The sequence below is a fragment of the Hemitrygon akajei genome, chromosome 3, assembly GCF_048418815.1.
Source record: "Hemitrygon akajei chromosome 3, sHemAka1.3, whole genome shotgun sequence".
In the NCBI taxonomy this organism is placed as follows: Eukaryota; Metazoa; Chordata; class Chondrichthyes; order Myliobatiformes; family Dasyatidae; genus Hemitrygon; species Hemitrygon akajei.
In genome coordinates this window covers 206,134,985-206,147,485 of record NC_133126.1, presented here as the reverse complement: position 1 = coordinate 206,147,485, position 12,501 = coordinate 206,134,985, and the positions used below count along the sequence as shown (strand labels likewise).

General features: G+C 44.1%; 1 protein-coding gene across 8 annotated transcripts in view; it reads right to left on the bottom strand.

Moving 5' to 3' along the window:
- masp1 (MBL associated serine protease 1) overlaps window positions 1-12,501 on the bottom strand; it is a 370,450-nt gene that overhangs the window by 175,455 nt on the left and 182,494 nt on the right. For 7 of the 8 annotated variants that reach the window (XM_073041736.1, XM_073041738.1, XM_073041735.1 and 4 more), the window contains exon 10: window positions 2,808-2,882. In XM_073041736.1, the coding sequence (XP_072897837.1) occupies window positions 2,808-2,882 (75 nt within the window). Of the gene's footprint in view, window positions 1-2,807; window positions 2,883-4,039; window positions 4,219-12,501 lie in introns of those variants that run through there. The other variant, XM_073041742.1, reaches the window with a different exon arrangement.

Sequence of the window (12,501 nt, the reverse complement as noted above, 5' to 3'; positions counted from 1 at the left end):
GTCTATTGAGGAATATAGGGTAGCAAGAAAGGAGCTTAAGAAGGGGCTGAGAAGAGCAAGAAGGGGGCATGAGAAGGCCTTGGCGAGTAGGGTAAAGGAAAACCCCAAGGCATTCTTCAATTATGTGAAGAACAAAAGGATGACGGGAGTGAAGATAGGACCGATTAGAGATAAAAGTGGGAAGATGTGCCTACAGGCTGTGGAGGTGAGCAAGGTCCTCAATGAATACCTCTCTTCGATATTCACCACTGAGAGGGAACTTGATGATGGTGTGAGGACAATAGGAGTGAGGTTGATGTTCTGGAGCATGTTAATATTAAGGGAGAGGAGGTGTTGGAGTTGTTAAAATACATTACGACGGATAAGTCCCCGGGGCCTGACGGAATATTCCCCAGGCTGCTCCACAAGGCAAGGGAAGAGATTGCTGAACCTCTGGCTAGGATCTTTATGTCCTCGTTGTCCACGGGAATGGTACCGGAGGATTGGAGGGAGGCGAATGTTGTCCCTTTGTTCAAAAAAGGTAGTAGGGATAGTCCAGGTAATTATAGACCAGTGAGCCTTACATCTGTGGTGGGAAAGCTGTTGGAAAAGATTCTTAGAGATAGGATCTATGGGCATTTAGAGAATCATGGTCTGATCAGGGACAGTTGGCATGGCTTTGTGAAGGGCAGATCGTGCCTAACAAGCCTGATAGAGTTCTTTGAGCAGGTGACCAGGCATATAGATGAGGGTAGTGCAGTGGATGTGATCTACATGGATTTTAGTAAGGCATTTGACAAGGTTCCACACGGTAGGCTTGTTCAGAAAGTCAGAAGGCATGGGATCCAGGGAAGTTTGGCCAGGTGGATTCCGAATTGGCTTGCCTGCAGAAGGCAGAGGGTCGTGGTGGAGGGAGTACATTCAGATTGGAGGGTTGTGACTAGTGGTGTCCCACAAGGATCTGTTCTGGGACCTCTACTTTTCGTGATTTTTATTAACGACCTGGATGTGGGGTTAGAAGGGTGGGTTGGCAAGTTTGTAGACGACACAAAGGTTGGTGGTGTTGTAGATAGTGTAGAGGATTGTCGAAGATTGCAGGGAGACATTGATAGGATGCAGAAGTGGGCTGAGAAGTGCAGCTCAACATAGAGAAGTGTGAGGCGGTACACTTTGGAAGGACAAACTACAAGGCAGAGTACAAAGTAAATGGCAGGATACTTGGTAGTGTGGAGGAGCAGAGGGATCTGGTACATGTCCACAGATCCTTGAAAGTTGCCTCACAGGTGAATAGGATAGTTAAGAAAGCTTATGGGGTGTTAGCTTTCATAAGTCAAGGGATAGAGTTTAAGAGTCACGATGTAATGATGCAGCTCTATAAAACTCTGGTTAGACCACACTTAGAGTACTGTGTCCAGTTCTGGTCGCCTCACTATAGGAAGGATGTGGAAGCATTGGAAAGGGTACAGAAGAGATTTACCAGGATGCTGCCTGGTTTAGAGAGTATGGATTATGATCAGAGATTAAGGGAGCTAGGGTTTTACTCTTTGGAGAGAAGGAGGATGAGAGGAGACATGATAGAGGTGTGCAAGATATTAAGAGGAATAGACAGAGTGGACAGCCAGCGCCTCTTCCCCAGGGTACCACTGCTCAGTACAAGAGGACATGGCTTTAAGGTAAGGGGAGGGAATTTCAAGGGGGATATTAGAGGAAGGTTTTTCACTCAGAGAGTGGTTCGTGCATGGAATGCACTGCTTGAGTCAGTGGTGGAGGCAGATACATTAGTGAAGTTTAAGAGACTACTAGACAGGTATATGGAGGAATTTAAGATGGGGGGTTATATGGGAGGCAGGGTTTGAAGGTCGGCACAACATTGTGGGCCGAAGGGCCTGTAATGTGCTGTACTATTCTATGTTCTATGTTCTAAATGCACATTTCAGGCCCTGAATGCCCATCCCTTGATCGCACATTATGGAGTGGCACACAGCTGACAATATTTCATACAGTACAGTCCGGTTAATTGAGCCATCAGCTAACCAAGGCAGCCACTTATTTGGGACAACTTTTAAAAAACAAAAGCTAATGTTTATTTGGGACACTGTGCTGTATATTTGGGACAAGAGACTGTTGCTGAACAGTTTCTAACCAGTGGCAGTTTTGTGTCATTGTGGAGCTGGTACACACTACACCATGATTAGAGCAAACATTTTTAAAACAGCATCAGTTACATAATTTTGTGTTCAAAAAGCAGATATTTTTGTCACTGACAATTGACAAGAAATAAGCAATGAGACAATTCATAATGGTTTTGTTTACTGTGGTTTCAATCATTCAAGCTTGGAGATTCCAGAAATGGCTGAGAGTGAATATTCAACAATTTCACTGCTGCATCAAGAATTGAAGGTATCAAAAATCATCTTGAATATTACAATGAGAATGAAGATTTGGGGGATGCAATCATCAAAAGCATTGCATGAAGGCAGTTCATTATCTGTACTAGGTGTATTGATTTTGTTCACTTACAGTCAAAAGAACGACACGCGGATAAATTCCTCCATCAACATTAGGAACTAATACTCAGTTTTATAGTTCTGTAGTAGTGTCAGTAGTGTTCTAATTTGTTCTGTATTTCATTTAAATACACAATTTGTTATTCAGGTTTTTTTTTGCATATCTTTTTAACTTTCCATGAAACTTCAGCTAATTGGGGCAGCCACTTAATTGGGCCAAAATGTCCTGGTTCTGAAGTGTTCCAATGAACCGGAACTGTAACTGGTTGTTTACTGACTGAGGTCAACCAAGAGCAAAAACATGCCCAAGAGCAGCCTTACCTGGATAACAGGTAGGGAGATCAGTACCCAGTTCATCATTCACCCAAAAGCTGTTCTCCATACAGGTGTACGTACCTGGAGAAAAACAGTATTGAAATTAGACTATCACCGTAGAATATAGTGCACAAAAGGGACAGAGCAAAACCATTCTCCTCGGACATTCTAATCCTCTCAAGATAAATGCTAACATTGCATTTGCCTTCCTTACCACCAACTCAACTTGCATGTTAATCTTTAGGGAATCGTGGATGAGGACTCCCAAGTGCCTTTGCATCCCTGATTTCTGAATTTTCTCCCCGTTTATACCATGGTAATTCAAGTGTTCATCTAGATAAGTATTTTTACAATGCCAAGACTCTCTGCCTCCAACACCATCGCAGGCAGTTTGTTCCAGACTGAATGTGCCTCTGGATGAACAAAACCTAGCAACAATTCTTTACCCAAGTTGCGCCACGTCTGCTTCAGGGGTAAACTGTCTATAGTGGCTTTTTCCACTGACGTTGGGTGCCACTACAACCAGAGGTCATAGGTTTAGTGAGCAAAGTGAAAAGTTTAATGGAACTTGAGGGGCAATTCCTTTACTCATAGGGTGCATGCGAGCTTGATTTCAATGTTTAAGCGAAGTTCGGATAGGTACATGGATAGTAAGAAATGGAGGACTATGGTCCTGATGCAGACTGATGGAAGTAGGCAGTTTCAATGATTTTGGCTTATAGTAGATGGGCTGAAGAGCCTGTTTCTGTGCTTAACTTTTCTATGACTCAAGATGCTTCTCATAATTCTGCAAAGCTGAACTGGATCCCCCCCCCCCCCCCACCCCAGCCTCCTTCACTTCAACAAAAACAAATCCAGCCTCTCCTAAGAGCTGAAATGTTCCATGACAGGGTCTGGAGGTGGTTTATGAAAATTGTCCAGAGAATGAAAGGGCTAACGTATGAGCAGTGATTGATGGCTCTGGCCTGTACTCACTGGAGTTCAGGAGAATGAGGGAGGATCCTCATTAGAAGAATGATGGAGACACTAACAGTGTGCCAGAGTCCGTAAGTGTCAGGGAGCAGGAGTGAGTACCATTGCTATTACAAGGGAACAAGCTCAAAGGTCTTAAGGTGGAATTGAATTGACTTTATTTCTTACATCCTTCATATACATGAAGACTAAAAATCTTTACATTACTTCTCCATCTAAATGTGCAATGTTCAATCATAGTAATTTATAATAAATAGAACAGTCAATGTAATATAGAGTACACTCAAATCAGCGTGAGTTCATCAGTCTGATGGCCTGGTGGGGGAAGCTGTCCTGGAGCCTGTTGGTCCTGGCTTTTATGCTGTGGTACCGTTTCCCAGATGGTAGCAGCTGGGCAAGTCACCTGGGCCAGATGGACTACATCCCAGAGTCCTGAGAGAGGTTGCTGAAGAGATAACACATGCATTGGTCATGATCGTTCAAGAATCACTTGATTCTGGCATGATTGCTCTTGATTCATTAAGAAGGGAGGAAGGCAAAACAAAAGGAATTATACTTCCTTAGAAGGTTGGCGTCATTCAATGTCTGTAGTGAGATGCTGAAGATGTTCTATAGGTCATTTGTGGAGAGCGCCCTCTTCTTTGTGGTGGCGTGTTGGGGAGGAAGCATTAAGAAGAGGGACGCCTCACGTCTTAATAAGCTGGTAAGGAAGGCGGGCTCTGTCGTGGGCAAAGTACTGGAGAGTTTAACATCGGTAGCTGAGCGAAGGGCGCTGAGTAGGCTACGGTCAATTATGGAAAACTCTGAACATCCTCTACATAGCACCATCCAGAGACAGAGAAGCAGTTTCAGCGACAGGTTACTGTCGATGCAATGCTCCTCAGACAGGATGAAGAGGTCAATACTCCCCAATGCCATTAGGCTTTACAATTCAACCGCCAGGACTTAAGAACTTTTTTAAAAGCTATTATTAATGCTTTTTGAGATAGTGATTTAGATGCATATCATATTTTTTACTGAGTTAAGTATTGTATGTAATTAGTTTTGCTACAACAAGTGTATGGGACATTGGAAAAAAGTTGAATTTCCCCATGGGGATGAATAAAGTATCTATCTATCTATCTATCTATCTATCTATCTATCTAGCCAGTTAGCCTAACCTTAATGGTTGGGAAAGTGTTGGAGTCTATTATTAAGGATGAGGTTACGAGGTACTTGGAGACTAATGATAAAATAAGTCAAAGTCAGCACTGTTTCTGTGAAGGGAAATCTTGCCTGACCAACCTGTTAAGAGTTCTTTGAGGAAGTAACAAGCAGGGTGGACAAAGATGTCATTTACTTGGATTTTCAGAAGGCATTTGATAAGGTGCCGCACATGAGGCTGCTTAAAGACAAAATCTAATGACTTTACAGGAAAGATACAGGCATGGATAGTGGAATGGCTAACAAGCAGGAGGCAGTGAGTGGGAATAAAAGGGGCCTTTTCTGGTTGGCTGTGGTAAACTTCAGGGGGTCAGTATTGGGACCACTACTTTTCACGCCTTTCAGTGATTTAGATAATGGAATCATTGGCTTTGTGGCAAAGTTTACAGATGATACAAAGATAAGTGGAGGGGTAGGTAGTGCTGAGGAAGCAATGTGATTGCAGCAGGATTTAGGCAAATTTGAAGAATGGGCAAAAAAAATGGCAGGTGGAATGCAGTACTGGGAAATGTATGATAAGAGCTAGCTTCATCCCACCCCCTCCGGTCTTCTCCTATCATTTCACATTTCCCCCTCCCCCCACTACTTTCAAATCTCTTACTATCTTTCCTTTCGGTCAGTCCTGATGAAGGGTCTCGGCCCGAAACGTCGACAGCGCTTCTCCCTATAGATGCTGCCTGGCCTGCTGTGTTCCACCAGCATTATGTGTGTGTTGTTGTTTGAGATTATGTTGAGCCTTTATAAGACACTAGTCAGGCTGCACTTGAATTATTGTCAACAGTTTTGGGCCCCATATCTCAAAAAAGATATGTTGTCATTGGAGAGAGTCCAGAGGAGGTTCACAAGGGTGATTCTGGGTATGACGGGGTTAACATACGAGGAGGGTTTGGCAGCTTTGGGGCTGTACTCAATGGAATTTAGAAGAATGAGGGTGGATCTCATTGAAACCTACTGAATGTTGAAAGGACTAGAGAGGGTGGATATGGAGAGAATATTTCCTATGGTGGGGGTATCCAGAACTAGAGGGCACAGCCTCAGAATTGAGGGACAAACTTTTAAAACAGAGGTAAGGAGGAAGATTTTTAGCCAGAGAGTAGTAAATCTGTGGAATATTCTGCCACAGACTGTGGTGGAGGCCAAGTCCGTGGGTATACTTAAGCTGGAAGTTGATAGTTTCTTGATCGGTCGGGGCATCAAAGGGCAAGAAGACAGATGTATGAGGTTGAGTGGGATCTGGGATCAGCCATGATGGAATGTCAGAACAGACTCAACAGGCTGAAAGGCCTAATTCTGCTCCCAAGTCTTATGGTCTTATGATCTTATTAAAACTTATCGAATATTGAAAGGCCTAGATACAGAAACAGAAAATAGGTGGAGTAGGCCATTCGGCCCATCGAGCCTGCACCGCCATTCAGTATGATCATGGCTGATCATCCAACTCAGAACCCTGTACCTGCTTTCTCTCCATACCCCCTGATCCCTTTAGCCACAAGGGCCATATCTAACTTCCTCTTAAATATAGCCAATCAACTGGCCTCAACTGTTTCCTGTGGCAGAGAATTCCACAGATTCACCACTCTTTGTGTGAAGAAGTTTTTCCTCATCTCGGTCCTAAAAGGCTTCCCCTTTATCCTTAAACTGTGACCCCTCGTTCTGGACTTCCCCAACATCGGAAACAATCTTCCTGCATCTAGCCTGTCCAATCCCTTTAGAATTTTATACGTTTCAATAAGATCCCCCACTCAATCTTCTAAATTCCAGTGAGTATAAGCCTAGTCGATCCAGTCTTTCTTCATATGAAAGCCCTGCCATCCCAGGAATCAATCTGGTGAACCTTCTCTGTATTCCCTCTATGGCAAGAACGTCTTTCCTCAGATTAGGGGACCAAAGCTGCACACAATACTCCAGCTGTGGTCTCACCAAGGCCTTGTACAACTGCAGTAGAACCTCCCTGCTCCTGTACTCAAATCCTTTTGCTATGAATGCCAACATACCATTGGCCTTTTTCACCGCCTGCTGTACCTGCATGCCCACCTTCAATGACTGGTGTACAATGACACCCAGGTCTCGTTGCATCTCCCCTTTTCCTAATCGACCACCGTTCAGATAATAATCTGTTTTCCTGTTCTTGCAACCAAAGTGGATAACCTCACATTTATCCACATTAAATTGCATCTGCCATGAATTTGCCCACTCACCTAACCTATCCAAGTCACCCAGCTTCCTCTTAGCATTCTCCTCACAGCTAACACCGCCACCCAGCTTCGTGTCATCTGCAAACTTGGAGATGCTGCATTTAATTCCCTCATCTAAATCATTAATATATATTGTAAACAACTGGGGTCCCAGCACTGAGCCTTGCGGTACCCCACTAGTCACTGCCTGTCATTCTGAAAAGGTAAGGACCCGTTTACTCCCACTCTTTGTTTCCTGTCTGCCAACAAATTCTCTATCCACATCAATACCATACCCCCAATACCGTGTGCTTTAAGTTTGCACACTAATCTCCTGTGTGGGACCTTGTCAAAAGCCTTTTGAAAATCTAAATATACCACATCCACTGGCTCTCCCCTATCCACTCTACTAGTTACATCTTCAAAAAATTCTATAAGATTCGTCAGACATGATTTTCTTTTTATCAAACCATGCTGACTTTGTCCGATGATTTCACCTCTTTCCAAATGTGCTGTTATCACATCTTTGATAACCGACTCTAGCATTTTCCCCACCACCGATGTCAGACTAACCAGTCTATAATTCCCCGGTTTCTCTCTCCCTCCTTTTTTAAAACGTGGGGTTACATTAGCCACCCTCCAATCCTCAGAAACTAATCCAGAATCTAAGGAGTTTTGAAAAATTATCACTAATGCATCCACTATTTCTTGGGCTACTTCCTTAAGCACTCTGGGATGCAGACCATCTGGCCCTGGGGATTTATCTGCCTTTAATCCCTTCAATTTATCTAACACCACTTCCTTATTAACATGTATTTCCCTCAGTTCCTCCATCTCACTAGACCCTCAGTCCCTTACTATTTCCAGAAGATTATTTATGTCCTCCTTAGTGAAGACAGAACCAAAGTAGTTATTCAATTGGTCTGCCATGTCTTTGTTCCCTATGATCAATTCACCTGTTTCTGACTGTAAAGGACCTACATTTGTCTTGACCAATCTTTTTCTTTTCACGTATCTATAAAAGCTTTTACAGTCAGTTTTTATGTTCCTTGCCAGCTTTCTCTCATAATCTTTTTTCCCTTTCCTAATTAAGCCTTTTATCCTCCTCTGCTAGTCTCTGAATTTCTCCCAGTCCTCAGGTGTGCCGCTTTTTTTTTTGCTAATTTATATGTTCCTTTTTTGGACTACCTTCCCTGGTTTATTCTTTTGCCAAACTGGGATGAACAATTGTTGTAGTTCATCCATGCGATCTTTAAATGCTTGCCATTGCATATCCACCGTCAACCCTTTAAGTATCATTTGCCAGTCTATCTTAGCTAATTCACATCTCATACCTTCAAAGTTACCCTTCTTTAAGTTCAGAACCTTTGTTTCTGAATTAACTATGTCACTCTCCATCTTAATGAAGAATTCCACCATATTATGGTCACTCTTACCCAAGGGGCCTCGCACAACAAGATTGCTAACTAACCCTTCCCCATTGCTCAATACCCAATCTAGAATGGCCTGCTCTCTAGTTGGTTCCTCGACATGTTGGTTCAGAAAACCATCCCGCATACATTCCAAGAAATCCTCTTCCTCAGCACCCTTACCAATTTGGTTCACCCAATCTATGTGTAGATTGAAGTCACCCATTATAACTACTGTTCCTTTATTGCACGCATTTCTAATTTCCTGTTTAATGCCATCCCCAACCTCACTACTACTGTTAGGTGGCCTGTACACAACTCCCTCCAGCGTTTTCTGCCCCTTAGTGTTATGCAGCTCTACCCATATCGATTCCACATCCTCCAGGCTAATGTCCTTCCTTTCTATTGCATTAATCTCCTCTCTAACCAGCAATGCTACCCCACCTCCTTTTCTTTCCTGTCTATCCCTCCTGAATATTGAATATCCCTGGATGTTGAGCTCCCATCCTTGGTCACCCTGGAGCCATGTCTCTGTGATACCAACTATATCATATTCATTAATAAGTATCTTCACATTCAATTCATCCACCTTGTTACGAATGCTCCTTGCATTGACACACAAAGCCTTCAGGCTTGTTTTTACAACACTCTTAGCCCTTATACAATTATGTTGAAAAGTGGCTCATTTTGCTTTTTGCCCTGGATTTGCCTGCCTGCCACTTTTACTTTTCACCTTACTACTTTTTGCTTCTACCCTCATTTTACACCCCTCTGTCTCTCTGCACTTGTTCCCATCCCCCTGCCACATTAGTTTAAAGCCTCCTGAACAGCAGTAGCAAACGCTCCCCTTAGGACATTGGTTCCAGTCCAGCCCAGGTGCAGACCGTCCTGTTTATACCGGTCCCATCTCCCCCAGAACTGGTTCCAATGCCCCAGAAATTTGAATCCCTCCCCCCTTGCACCATTTTTCAAGCCATGTATTCATCTGAAATATCCTCCTATTTCTACTCTGACTAGCACGTGGCACTGATAGTAATCCAGAGATTACCACCTTTGTGGTCCTACTTTTTAGTTTATCTCCTAACTCCCTAAATTCACCTTGTAGGACCTCATCCCATTTTTTACCTATATCGTTGGTACCTATGTGCACCACGACCACTGGCTGTTCACCCTCCCACTCCAGAATGTCCTGCAGCCGCTCAGAGACATCCTTGACCCTTGCACCAGGGAGGCAACATACCATCCTGGAGTCTCATTTGCGGCCGCAGAAACGCCTATCTATTCCCCTTACAATTGAATCCCCTATCACTACAGCTCTCCCACTCCTTTTCCTTCCCTCCTGTGCCACAGAGCCACCCATGGTGCAATGAACTCGGATGCTGCTGTCTTCCCCTGATGAGACATCTCCCCCCAACAGTATCCAAAACAGTATATCCGTTTAGGAGGGAGATGACCTCAGGGGACTCCTGCACTACCTGCCTACTGTTACGCTGTCTAGTGGCCACCCCCTCCCTTTCTGCCTGTGTAGCCTTTACCTGCGGTGTGGCCAACTCACTGAACGTGCTATTCACGACTTTCTCAGCATCGCGTATGCTCCAGTATGAATCCAATCACAGCTCCAGACGCTCAATGAGGTCTGCCAGAAGCTGCAGTTGGACACACTTCCTGCACACATAGTCGTCAGGGACACTGGAAGTATCCCTGATTTCCCACATGCTGCAGGATGAACAAACCACGGGGCTGATCTCAGCTGCCATGACCTACCCAATACTTGCCTCAACTTTTGAAACTTTCTCCTTTGAAAGGAACTTACCTGGCCTTACCTCACTTGGAGTGAAGCTCGTCCGCCGCCTCTTCTCATCGAAGCCTCTTGAGTCAAAGCCTCAAATCTCCACTCCTTCACTGGCCCACTCACTCACTGGCTGCTTTCCACAGGCCGCTCCGCTTGAGGTAACCCTCTATTTATTTGTTTGAGCTTTTCAAACTGCTTGGTCACCTGACCTCGAATGCCCAATCAGCTGCTTTCTCTAGACAGAATTGATGTGTTGAGGATGTTTAGAATAGTGGGGGTGTCTAGGATCAGACAGCTCAACCTCAAAATAGAGGGACATCTATTTAGAACAAAGATTAGGAGGAATTACTTTAGCCAGGGGAATTGATGAATCTGTGGAATTCATTGCCACGGACTGCTTTGGAGACCAAATCATTGGATATATTTAAAACAGAGGTTGATAGGTTCTTGATTAGTCAGGGTGTTAATGGTCATGGGAAGAAGTCAGAGAAGTGGGTTGAGAGGGATAATAAATCAGCCATGATTCAATGGTGGACCAGACTCAATGGGATGAATTACCCAAGTCTGCTCCTACGTCATATGGTCTAATAGTCTTATCAGAGGCTACATCCTCGAGAATCTCCTCTGTACCTACTCTAGCGTAGATCGATTCTTTTATGCAACATTCACAGACTGTTTTACAGAGGGTACAATGATATTTAATTGAGAAGTAGCAACGATCTTGACACAGCGAGAGAAAATCTGAAGATGTTGGAAATCCAACCAACACACAAAAAATGCTGGAGGAAGTCAGCAGGCCAGGCAGCATCTACGGAAAAGAGTATAGTCAACGTTTCAGGCCAAGACCCTTCGGCAGGACTGGAGAAAAAGAGCTGAGGAATAGATTTAAAGGGTGGGGGGAGGGGAGAAAGAAATACAAGGTGATAGGTGAAACCTGAAGGGGGAGGGTGCAAAGAGCTAGGAAGCTGATTGGTGAAAGAGCTACAGGGCTGGAGAAGGGGGAGTCTGATAGAAGAGGACAGGAAGAAAGTAAAGAGGGGAGGAATCAGAATCAGGTTTATTATCACTGGCACGTGATGTGAAATCTGTTAACTTAGCAGCAGCAGCTCAATGCAATACATAATCCAGCAGAGAGAAAAAATAATTAATAAATAAAATAAAACATAATAATAAATAAACAAGTACATCAATTACATCTGTTGAATAGATTTTTTTTTAAAAGTGCAAAAACAGAAATACTGTCTATTAAAAAAGTGAGGTCGTGTCCAAAACTTTGAAGTCCATTCAGGAATCAGATGGCAGAGGGGAAGAAGCTGTTCCTGAATCGCTGAGTGTGTGCCTTCAGGCTTCTGTACCTCCTCCTCGATGGCAGAGAGGAAGAAGCTGTTTCTGAATCGCTGAGAGTGTGTCTTCAGGCTTCTGTACCTCCTACCGGATGGTAACAGTAAGAAAAGGGCATGCCCTGGGTGCTGGAGGTCTTTAATAATGGACGCTGCCTTTCTGAGACACCGCTCCCTAAAGTTGCCCTGGGTACTTTGTAGGCTAGTACCCAATATGGAGCTGACTAGATTTACAACCTTCTGCAGCTTCTTTCAGTCCTGTACAGTAGAGCCTCCATACCAGACAGTGATGCAGCCTGTCAGAATGCTCTCCACGGTACAATATAGAAGTTTTTGAGTGTATTTGTTGACATGCCAAATCACTGCAAGCTCCTAATAAAGTATAGATCACCAGAAAAAGAGCACCAGAGGAAAGTGATGGGCAGGCAAAGGAGGTTAGAAGGTTAGAAGAACCTTAGAAGGTTGGCGTCATTCAATGTTTGTAGTGAGATGCTGAAGATGTTCTATAGGTCAGTTGTGGAGAGCGCCCTCTTCTTTGTGGTGGTGTGTTGGGGAGGCAGCATTAAGAAGAGGGACGCCTCACGTCTTAATAAGCTGGTAAGGAAGGCGGGCTCTGTCGTGGGCAAAGTACTGGAGAGTATAACATCGGTAGCAGAGCGAAGGGCGCTGAGTAGGCTACGGTCAATTATGGAAAACCCTGAACATCCTCTACATAGCACCATCCAGAGACAGAGAAGCAGTTTCAGCGACAGGTTGCTATCGATGCAATGCTCCTCAGACAGGATGAAGAGATCAATACTCCCCAATGCC